Below are 12,060 nucleotides of genomic sequence, written 5' to 3'. Positions count from 1 at the left end.
TTTCCTTTAATCCTTCCCACTTGGCCCTTTGTTCCTGCACTGGATTTTAACCAGTTCTGTTGGCTGTCCTCCCTTTTAAACATGCCTGTGTCACTGGAATGTTACTGTGAACATCGCTTTTTAAGACAAAAGTAATTTGAAGCGTTTTGGAGTCTCAACAAATAAAAATGTAGGAAAGTCCAGAAAATCTTCCAGCCCAGCACCACCAATGTCCCATGAGTTTCACAAATGGATTTGTGTGACTCATTGAAAATAGCATAATAGATTTCAAAAAGCTATGACTTTGTATGCTGTCTTTCAACATGTGTTCAATTTAAGCTGTACCATTGATGTCCATTGTCACCATTGTCTAATAATAAGTCGTATTTAGATAAAGATGCCTATAAAATGATACAATTTTCATATTAAAATGTATTGTGTAACACCGACATGAACAGTGCTAATTTAAATATCACCCTAATCTGTTTTTTTCTTGGTGAATTGCACTAATAAGAGGTTAGGCTAACAATTGACCTACCTTTAATAGGTTTTCTGTTGCTATTACTGTGAATCATTACTTCCTGATATCACTCCTAATTATGAATATGGTCTCTAACCTGTTGTACAGTTTGATGATTTCTGTTTTAATTTTGTGGCTTATTCCACATCCTATGACTTGCTTCCTCAGAATAGAATTGTCCTTCTGCTGTTAGTTATTCATTTGTAAAATCTAAAAAAATGTAGTTCAATTTGCAACATGCATTTTATATATTTTTTTGATGTTTTTCTCTCTCAAGGTGGCTGGTACTAGCTGTGGCCATGATCCGGTATTCTTACCAAAAAAGAACACACAAGGGATTGTACAGGAATATACAAAAATCACTCAAGTTCTTCCAGACATTTGCATTGCTAGAGGTAACATTTTTTTTCCTTGCTGGCTATATGCAGTACAAATTTTACCTGTTTGTAATAAGCTCACTTTTTCTTTCTTTTACTACTCCCCAGATTGTGCACTGTGGAATAGGTAAGTTTGTAGAATTGATACAGCTTTAAATGTGGAATTTTGTCTTTATTAATAGCTTAGTAACTTTTCATTTTGTTTTAGGTATAGTGCGTACTTCGGTGCTTGTTACTGGGGTCCAAGTCCTGTCCAGAATTTTCATGGTGTGGTTTGTTGTTCACAGCATAAGACCGGTAAGTTTACCTTGAGTACAGAATTACCTGTTTGTCTTGTCCCTGTTACTTGTATTGCTTCTACGAGGAAATAAAGGAACTGGTTGTCAGATAAATGATGCTCGTTCCCTTAAAGACAAGTCTACTCCTCTTCCCTATTCCTGCTACTGGTGGTATAACCTACTTCTCTTGGGAGATAGAGAACTTGAATCCTGATATTGGCTTCAAACACTCCAGTTGTAGTTCACAAAATCACGAGTCATAGGATCAGAGGAGAGCATGCAGCCCGTCAAGACCATGCCAGTGAAATTCTTCTAATTTCTCCACCATCTCTTAAGCCGTCTTATTTCCTAAAATGGAGAGTGTGGTATAGTACACAATAATCTGAACGTCATTCCGAAATGTGTATTATGACTTCCTTGCCTCAGTTCTTGCACTTGCAAAGGCTAGGAACTTGTGTGCTTTTTTTTTTTAAGCACCATAATGCCAATTTCGGTCGTTTTTTTAGTGTACTATACTTCCAAGTTTTGTGTCATACTGATATTAGGATGCTGCAGTTAATAAATGCAATTGTCAGTGGGAATGCGATGGAGAATCCCACTATGAACTATCTGTCTATGGCCACCGACACTGTTATACCAAGGCCTAAAAGGAGGTGAGGAGCAACAATAAATCATTCACCCAGGCACATTGTATCCTTCTAGGCGCCATGTCCAATTCTACAACTTCAATTAGCTCGTGTTATCTGCCTGTATTCGAACTGCAGGAAGTCATCCTCGCCATTAGCACAGCTTGTCCAAATGGACAAGGACCACCAGCTGCACATTTTCACAATTTTTACATTCCTATATCATCACACTCTGCCGCCATTAATATATCGACTACAATTTGAGCCCGTGACAACTCTAGCCTTGCCCAATCCCAAATATTCCTTTTATCCTCAATATCCCTCCTTTCACTTTCTCTGCAGCTTTAAACTAACTTAGATTTTTCTCTTTCCTAGTTCTGATAAAGGGCCTTCAACCTGAAACGTTAAGTCTGTTTCTCTTTTCACAGATACTGCCAGACCCATTGAGTGATTCCACTATTTTCTGAACTAAAATCTTATTGTTTGACGTATATAAATCTAAATATGGAGATTTTTTATTTGGAACGCATGGAGTGAAATGTTACGACATCGGCACATGCAGTACATTGTGCTAAATTTTGTGATCTTTTGTGACAGGTGGTTTTACATTTGTATACATATTTCTTTAAATGATGCAATTCTGAATCTAGATCTAAACTCTTTATCATTTACATGCTTTCTAGCTGAATTTGTATTTTTTCATGTAAAAACCTGCAGATACAGAATGAAGAGAGTGTCGTTCTTTTCCTGGTCACTTGGGCATTGACAGAGATTACCCGATATTCTTATTACACATTCAATCTGCTCAACCATTTGCCTTACTTCATTAAATGGGCCAGGTGGGAGAAAGTGATGACCTATGTATTGCTTTGTGATGTGTGTGAAGTAAAGGTTTGCATGCTTTATGCTGGCTGCTGCAGTTACTAATGGAGCTTTAGCTGGAGTGAAATGGAAATAGCTACTTGCTGTGAGAATCGTGAGTTGAGATGAAATTGCTTAACCTGCACCTGTTTACTTTCATATGGAGCATTAGATTGTCTTTGACATTTCATCAAGGGATACTTACTGAAATTGCTTTTTGGTAAGGTTGCTTCATTATAAATTGAGCGACTTCGACGTGAGATATCTACGCAGCTGTGATATCCCTAATGTATTACTGTGAATCTTTTGGATTTCCCTTTGCTGAAATAATTTGTCAATTTGGAGTCGCCGTCCAGTTGGGTTTGGCTGCCTTGCCTGCAGCTGTCCGTCCTTTCATTTCTTTTTTTAATTTTTAGTACATTAAAAAGTGTTTTTGGAGGTCTATTCTTTTTATGTGTGGGGGGTGGGGGGGGAGGGGGAAACTGTATTTCTCAGTCCCTACCTGTTCGGAGAGGCAGCTTTCTTCCAAGCAGCAACTTCGACCCGTCCTCGCGGCCTACCATCGGGGCCTGGAGCGGCTTTTCCTGAAGGGACCGGCCAGAACCTCGGCTTTGGCAGTGGTGCAGCGCTGGAGCACTGTCGCGGAGCGGGCGATGCCTTGCCCGGGTCGCCGCGCTGGAGCTCCGGTGAGCTGAGTCCGCCGATTGAACATCGCGGAGTTGCGAGACTGTGGAGCGGCTAGCCGCAGGCGGCGGCGCTGACTTTAACATCGGGAGCCTGGGATCTCTCGCCGGGATCACCAGTAGTGGAGCTCCGTCCAGCGCGGCCTGTCGGCTTCGGAAGCCGCGGTCTCCGGCAAGGAAGCGGCCGTTCCAGGCATCCCAAGCCGCTGAGAGGGTTCTCCCGACGCCGGAGCACCATCACCCGGCGAGAAGGGCCTGAAACATCGGGCCGTCGTAGAGGCGACTGCAGAGGCCTCAATAGGCCCGACTATGGGTGGACAAGGGGATGGGGACTGGACTTTGTGCCTTCCCTCACAGTGGGAACCATTGTGGGGGGGATGTTTTTATGTTTTATGTTAAATTCTCCTTAATGTTGTTTTGTATTCAAGTGTGCTGCAATGGCAACTTGAATTTCACTACACCAATTGTTGTATGTGACAATAAATGAACCTTTGAATATCCAATCTGTGTGAATATACGACTTAAAAACTATGACATTTATGGCAGTAATGCCCATATTTATTATTTCTAGGCACTGTAGTATTCCAGATGATTAAGTAACATCAGCTAAATATTATAGAATTGTTTAACAACTGTCTTACTCTGCATCCATTGGTAATAATGAATGTTGGCTTGTTCTGTGTTTTGTGCAAGTATGCCTGGATCATGAATTGCAAGGGAAGAGCATTCCTTGGAATTGGAAATATAAACCAGTCTAAGTTTTAGATTTTATTAGGGCAAACAGGAATGTTGCAAGATGACAACAGCAAAAAGGAATGTTGTAAAGATTATTTTTAACCGATTCTATTGATCTGCGAATTAACATTCATCTTTATTCTCCTGCCCTTGAATGAATGACGATAAATACTACTGACGGTAAAATAATAGTTTAAATTCTTCTTTTCAATTTTATTGAATTGTTCATAACAAGATTTAGCTTAATTTACTATTGTCACATGTACTGAGGTACAGTCAAAAGATAATAGACAATAAGTGCAGGAGGAGGCCATTCAGCCCTTCGAGCCAGCACCACCATTCACTGTGATCATCCACAATCAGTACCCCATTCCTGCTTTCTCCCCATATCCCTTGACTCCTCTAGATATTTGATGTGAGCTATCCAGTCAAAGAAAAGACTCTACATGATTACAATCAAGCCATCCACAGGATAAAGGGTATTTCATTTAGTGCGTCAGATTAAAGATTGTTCAAAGGTCTCCAATGAGGTAGAAAGGAGGCCAGGACTGCACTCTAGGTGGTGAGAGGATGGTTCAGTTGTCTGATAACAGCTGGGATGAAACTATCCTTGAATCTGGAGGCATGAGTTTTCAAAATTCTGTGCCTCTTGTCTGATGAGAGAGGGGAGAAGAGGGAGTGACCAGGGTGAGACTGGTCCTTGATTATGCTGTTGGCCTTGCCAAGCCAACATGAACAGTAGATGGAATCCAAGGAAGGGAGATTGGTTTGCAAGATGGTCTGGGCTACGTCCACATCTCTCTGCAATTTCTTGTGATCTTGGTTGGCCCTGTTCCCAACACAGGCTGTGCTACATCACGATTAAAAATGCTTTCTTCAGCACATCTGTACAAGATAATGAGGGTTGTTTGGGACATGCCAAACTTCCTAAATCTTCTAAGGCAGTAGATGTGTGTGTGTATACTTCTTTGCCATTGCTTCGACATAGCTGGTCCAGGACAAACTGGGGTTGATTGGGTTAACATATGATGAGAATTTGATGGCATTGGGCTGATACTAGCTGGAGAGGAGGCATTGAAACTTGTCGAATAGTGAAAGGCCTGGATAAGGTGATAAGAGTGAATGTGGAAGGTTGTTTCCACAAGTGGGAGAGTCTAGGACCAGAGGGCAAAGCCTCAGAATAGTCTCAGAGGGTGGTAAATCTGTGGAGGAAGTCATTGGGTATTTTTAAGGTGTAGATTGATCGAGTCTTGATTACCAAGGGTGTCAGGTGTTGTGGGAATAAAGCGGGAGAATGGGGCTGAGAGGGAACGATAGATCAGCCATGATTGAATGGCAGAGTAGACGATGGGCCAAATGGCCTAATTCAGCTCAGATGACTTATGAACATAAATTCTACCATCGACCATCTCTACATTGGCTCCATCGGAGTGGCGGCGCGGCTCTGGCTGCAGCGGCTCACCGGCAGTCCTGTTTGTTTTGTGTTTTTTGTGTTGTTTATTTTGTTTTGGTTAGTCTCCATTGTCTTACTTACATTGAGAGCCAGGTAGTTGCTTTGGCACCAGTTTACAATGTTCTCAATCTCCTTCCTGTACTCCGTCTTGTCATTATTTCATATCCAGTGAACTTGTAAATTGAGTTGGATTTGCATTGGCTGCACAGTCATAAGTGTAGGGGGCTGAGAACACATCCTTGAGGGGCACCAGTTTTGAGGATTATTGTAGAGGATGACTTGTTGATTGCGGTGATTGATTTTGGTTTGTTGGTCAGGAAGTCGAGCATCCAGCTGCAGAGAGGAGTGCTGATTCCAAATTCCACAAGTTTGGAGTAAGCTTAGTTGGGATACTGGTATTGAAAGCAGAGCTATAGTCTATGAATAGGAGTCTGATGCAGGTGTCCTTCTTATTCACGCGTTCCAGGGATGAGTGTGGGTGATGGAGATGGGTAAAACTTTATTATAATAATATTGGTATGCTCTGCAAGTACGACTACGGATATTCTAACTACCTTATATATAACATATATATTACTAGACTAAGTGGGACCCGTTGGGTCCCATGTTCACACGGGTGGGCTGATCCCCCAACGCAATATTCCACCTCTCCACCTATTCCAATATTGGTGGCCAGTGGAGGGGGGGGGGGGGCTTTCTGGAGTGCTGGTATGTGTGTTGTGGGCTGAAGGGACTGGTCTCCAGAGGGCTAGTATGGACATTGTGGGCCAAATGGATTCTTGGGGTGGCAGCTCAGTCCCTCAAGCCTGATGTGCAGGCAGCTCACACGGCTGGTGGGCTGGCAGTTGACTCGCGGCTATTCCTTGAAATTCCATTTCAAGCAGGGTGCAAGGCCACTAAATTCAAGTGCAGTTTCTTACCACTTCAAGCAGGGTGCAAGGCCACCAAATTCAAGTGCAGTTTCATACCACTTCAAGCAGAGTGCAAGGCCACCAAATTCAAGTGCATTTTCATACCACTTCAAGCAGGGTGAAAGGCCACCAAATTCAAATGCAGTTTCATACCATTTCATGCAGGGTGCAAGGCCACCACATTCAAATACAGTTTCATACCATTTCAAGCAGGGTGAAACCACCATAAAACCACACAAAACACCACACTCACAGTTCAGTAGACATTCAGTGTGTTCAGTTGATTCACAGCTCAGACAGAGTCGTGACCTCTCCCTCCCCCATCATGCAGAGACTGAGCCACACCCACACTTCCGGGTTTTATAATCCCTTCCCCCTCCCACCGGAAAAGGTGTGGCCTTCATGGCATCATTGACAGGAGAGAGATTCTCAACATTTTTTAAACACTAATAACACTTTTATTTTTCAATCCTCTGCACCTGATGAGTGGAGGGGGAGTGAGTAAGATGGCCAAAAATCGCAGCCGTAAGTGGTAAAGTACCTAAAATCAATATACAGTGTAAACAGGAAGTTGTCAAGTTTAGACCACCAACCATTTGCAGTGCTTTTACTTCAACCCAAAACCCCCAAACAACCATTTGCAGTGACTCGTGGGGTACTGCAAGGCTCAGTGCTGGGACCCCTGTTATTTACAATATATATTAATGATTTGGACAAAAGAATTAACTGTAAAATCTCCCAATTTTGCGGATGGCACAAAGCTGGGTGGCAGTGTGATCTGCGAGGAGGATGCTATGAGGCGGCAGGGTGACTTGAATAGGTTGGATGAGTGGGCAGATGCATGACAGATGCAGTATAATGTGGATAAATGTGAGGTTATCCACTTTGGTGGCAAGAACAAGCAGGCAGATTATTATCTCAATGGTGTTGGATTAAGAAAAGGGGAGGTGCAACGAGACCTGGGGGCGCTGTCCTGTGCACGGCTGCCCTGCCAGCAGTTGTCTGTCTTTTCACCGTTTTATTTTTATTTTTAGTTAGTTAAAATGTTTTGTTTGGAGGTCTAGACTTTTTTATGTGGGGGGGGGGGGGGTGGGGGAAACGGCCTTTCAGGGTCCCTACCTGGTCGGAGGGGCAGCTTTTCTCCGGGCTGCAGCTTCGACCCGTCCTCGCGGCCTACCAGCGGGCCTGGAGCGGCGTTTCCTGTCGCGGACCGCCCAGAACCTCGGCTTCGGCGGCGGCACAGCGCTGGAGCGCTATCGTGGAGCGGGCGATGCCTTGCCTGGGTCGGCACGCTGGAGCTCCGGTGAGCTGAGACCGCCGGGAACAACATCGCGGAGCTGCGGGACTGTGGAGCGGCCAACTGTGGGCGGCGGCGCCGAACTTTACACCGGGAGCCTGGGATCTCGCGACGAGATCGCCAGTTGTGGAGCTCCAACCGGCGCGGCCTTGTCGGCTTCGGAAGCCGCGGCCTCCAGTACGGAGGCGGCCGTTCCAGGGTTCCCAAGCCGCTGTGAGGACTCTCCCGACGCCGGAGCACCACCACCCGGCGAGAACGGCCAGGAACATCGGGCCTCCGTAGAGGCAACTGTGGAGGCCTCAATAGGCCCGACTATGGGTGAACTGGGGTTGGGGACTGGACTTTGTGCCTTCCCTCATGGTGGGAGCCATTGTGGGGGGATGTTCTTTGTGTTTAAGACTCTCATTGGTGTTATGTCTGTATTCTTTCTTTGTGTGCTGCAAAATGGCAAAAAGCATTTCACTTCATTACACCTCGGTGTATGTGAATGTGACCAATAAAATACCTTTGACCTTTGATTCCTTGTACGTCAGTCACTGAAAATAAGCATGCAGGTACAACAGGCAGTGAAGAAAGCAAATGGCATGCTGGGCTTCATATCAAGAGAATTTGAGTGTCGGAGCAAGGAGGTCCTACTGCAGTTGTACAGGGCCCTGGTGAGACCGCACCTAGAGTATTGTGTGCAGTTGCGGTCTCCTAATTTGAGGAAGGACATTCTAGGCAGCGTGGGTTCACTAGGTTAATTCCCGGGATGGTGGGACTGACATATGATAAAAGAATGGATGACTGGGCTTATATTCACTGGAATTACGGATGAGAGGGGGCCTTATAGAAACATATTAAATTCTAAGGGATTGTACAGGCTAGATGCAGGAAAATTTTTCCTAATGTTGGGGAGTCCAGAACCAGGGGTCACAGTTTAAGAATAAGGGGTAAGCCATTTAGGACTGAACTTTTTCACCCAGAGAGTTGTGAATCTGTGGAATTCTCTGCCACAGAAGGTAGTGGAGGCCAATTCACTGGATGTATTCAAAAGAGAGTTAGATATACCTGTAGCACTTGGGGCTAATGGAATCAAGGATATGGAGAGAAAGCAGGAACAGGGTACTGATTTTGGATGATCAGCCATGATCACATTGAATGGTGGTGCTGGCTCGAAGGGCAGCTATTTTCTATGTTTCTATGTTTATGTTTCTATGAGATGCTGAGACATCTGTGGAAAGGAAAACAGAATCGATATTTCTTGTCAAAACTCCCGCAGGCTCTTCATGAGGACTCGTAAAAATGAGAAAACAAGTGTGTTCTAAGTTGCACAGGGTTTGAGAATGTGATAGAGTGGAGGCAAATTTTGTTCATTTAACAATTACTAACTGCCAACAGAGAAGAAGAAAAACCCAGCAAAAATGTTGGAACTGTTGAATGCAGTGCATAGCAGTTAATGGGAATTGTAAGTACAAGAGAATGTTGGTGGGACCACACGATACGATACGATGGAACATTATTTATCCCAGGAGCGGAATTGATCTGCCAACAGTCATAAAATACACAGAATACATGAAACATGAAATTAAAGTGACGAGTGGAAAGGATTAGGGATGTGCAAAGATTTGGGGGGGGGGGGGGGGGGGGGGGTTGAGGGTAGTTGGTCACACTGATGGTAGTGACAGCGTGAATGTAGAAGGGGATGTTTCACTTGGAGATTTCTGGAACTAAGAAGCACAGTTAAGCTTCAAGTGTGCCCATTTCACATTGAGCTCAGGAGGAATTTCTTTTCTGAACATCATGAATCATTGAAGTTTTGCATTACAGAGAGCTGTGGAGTCTGATCCATTGACTAAATTCAAGCAGAGGTTGGCAGATAATTAAACTACAAAGTAATCTAGGGATGTAGAATGAATGGGGAAAGTGTGGTTGAATGGTTAAGTGCAGTTGATCAGTGAAAGTTGGATCAGTCATGATCTTGCGGAATGGGTGGCAGACTGTAGCCTTCCAAGGAAAGTTATGCATTATACTCTCTTGGGTCCAATTTTGGATGAATTCTATGGATAAGCTTAATTCAGTTGAGTGCATATTTAGTCGACATTCATTACAGACAATACATTGGAACAATTTAAATATCTACTCAATTACAAAGATGATCCTTCCATAGTTGAAGGCTATAATTAAATAAAATCGCTTTTTTCTGTTAAACGTTTAACACCATTGAGGGTGTTAACAATTAGGAAGTGAAAACAAAAAATGTATTCATTCTTTCCAAATAAGCTAAATGTGTAATGGAAATTACTTTGCAGTTAATCATAATCATAATCGTAATTTATTAGTCAAGTATTTTTTGCAACATACGAGGAATTTGCTTTGCCATACAGTCATAACAAAAAACAGGAAGACACACAACTGCATAAAAATTGACATACACATCCACCGTAGCGGCTCCTCCACGTTCCTCACTGTGATGGAAGGCAATAAATTCTTATCTTCTTTCCTCCTCCCGCGGTCAGGGGAGTCGAACCATCCGCAACCGACAATCGAGCTTCCACGTCGGGGCGGTCCAAGCTCCCACAACGGGGCGGTCCAACTCGGCTTGGAGTTCCCGAAATCGGTCTCTCACCAGAGACTGCGTGCTCCACGAAGTTAAAGTCCGCAGCTCTCGCAAGTTGGAGCACTCTCCAAGATGTTAAAACTCCCGCAGGCTCTAGAAGTCCCAGCAAGAGGCCGCCAACTCCACGATGTTAGGCCGCGGTGCCGATGGACATGCTGTAATTCCGGTCCTAATCTTACCCCCCTAGGCTGGTTCAGTCAAACACCGAATACGAACACTGGAAATCCAACTCTCTTTATTGTACAACACCAATACAATACCTAGTCAAATACCGCGGGTCCGATCCTTATCTCTACTCATTCGAGCCCATCAGCCTCGTGCGAATAGAACAGAAGATCAGCACACTCCAATGTGCTATCCCAGAAGATCGGCACACCCCAATGTGCTCTCCCCTCATTTATACCCTTATAGACCCTCGGCGCGAAAATACATGGGGGAGGTGGGGGGGGGGGGGGGCAACCCCTACAAGCCAACCATCAATAAGGAGTACAAAATACATTGAATGACAGTTCCCTAACCCAATCACAAAACATCACATAACATCGTTTCAATAAAAAGCACCTAGTGGGAAACAATTCTGTTAGGTAAAGGCACATTATACCAGGTAAAGTAAAGAGTTTGGGTACGGCCCCTTTCCTTGACCAATCACAAGTAATGGCGCGAAGACCATGCAACACAGTCTGCAACATGTCTAAAAACACAAGAGTAGGAAAAGGGGAAGACAGACCGTTGGCGAGGCAGCCATCGTGCGGCGCCCCCTTCAAAAATGAGAGAACAATAAAGCCACACTCTTTCTGTGCCTCATTTCCGAGTGGGAAATGTATTTACCGTGGACAGAATTCTAAATACTATCGTGCTCTATAAAAGCCATGCTCAATATTTTTGTATTGCGGTCATTGTACTCTATTGGAGTTCAGAGATCAGTATAGAAGCTGACTTTTTTGGCTGATATGATGGTCTTATCGAGCTAGACTGCTAGGGCAAAGATCCAAATATCAGCAAGTGGCTGTGGAATTGTATCCTAGACTTGAGGTGCCATCTATGGGGGAGAAATAAATGTAACAAATCATGAGCAGAATTGGGCATAAGTAGATAAAATTGTGTAAAGTTTGAACATTTGGAATGGAGTTCAAAATTGAATTTTTTTAAACCCGGCTATTAGACTTGTTCTGATCTCCATATTTCATTAAGACTATTGGTGGACAAAAAATCTGGAGAAACTCAGCGGGCAAGGCAGCATCTATGGCGTGAAGGAATAGGTGACGTTTCAGGTCGAGACCCTTCTTCAGACTGATGTCGGGTGGGTGGGGGGAGCGGGAAAAAGAAAGGAAGAGGCGGAGACAGTAGGCAGTGGGAGAGCTGGGAAGGGGAGGGGAAGGAGGGAGAAAGCAATGTCTACCTGAATTTAGAGGTCAAAATGTATGTTCTGCCCCCCCCCCCCCCTTTGTGATTTAGCAACTTTCATTAAGACCATTGATCAGATTTTTATTTTCGATTAAGTACTTGGTAACTAGCTAAGATTTTTTTAATTTGTCTTGTTGTGAAGTCCCTCATCAGTTGATGATCTATTATTATTATTATTATTATTACTAAATTTGAAATTAAAGTACTTGGCATTGCTAGACTTGTCTTTGTAACAACCATGTTCTCAATATGTCACCCTATTTAATTAAAGGATGAATCAGGCAGGAGTTGGATCTTAAATTGTGAATTGGAGCAAAATGAGGAAAAGTTTGCAAAA

The 12,060-nt window shown here is 43.8% G+C and overlaps 1 protein-coding gene across 1 annotated transcript in view; it reads left to right on the top strand.

Annotated features, from left to right (window-relative positions):
- Positions 1-12,060, top strand: part of hacd1 (3-hydroxyacyl-CoA dehydratase 1) — a 45,884-nt gene that overhangs the window by 15,448 nt on the left and 18,376 nt on the right. Inside the window, exons 2-5 of the mRNA XM_033015233.1 lie at positions 777-894; positions 985-1,003; positions 1,085-1,173; positions 2,498-2,619. Of these exons, the coding sequence (XP_032871124.1) occupies positions 777-894; positions 985-1,003; positions 1,085-1,173; positions 2,498-2,619 (348 nt within the window). The remainder of the gene's footprint in view (positions 1-776; positions 895-984; positions 1,004-1,084; positions 1,174-2,497; positions 2,620-12,060) is intronic.

The sequence above is a fragment of the Amblyraja radiata genome, chromosome 2 (genome assembly GCF_010909765.2).
Source record: "Amblyraja radiata isolate CabotCenter1 chromosome 2, sAmbRad1.1.pri, whole genome shotgun sequence".
NCBI classification, from domain to species: domain Eukaryota; kingdom Metazoa; phylum Chordata; class Chondrichthyes; order Rajiformes; family Rajidae; genus Amblyraja; species Amblyraja radiata.
This window is presented reverse-complemented; position numbering and strand designations above follow the sequence as displayed.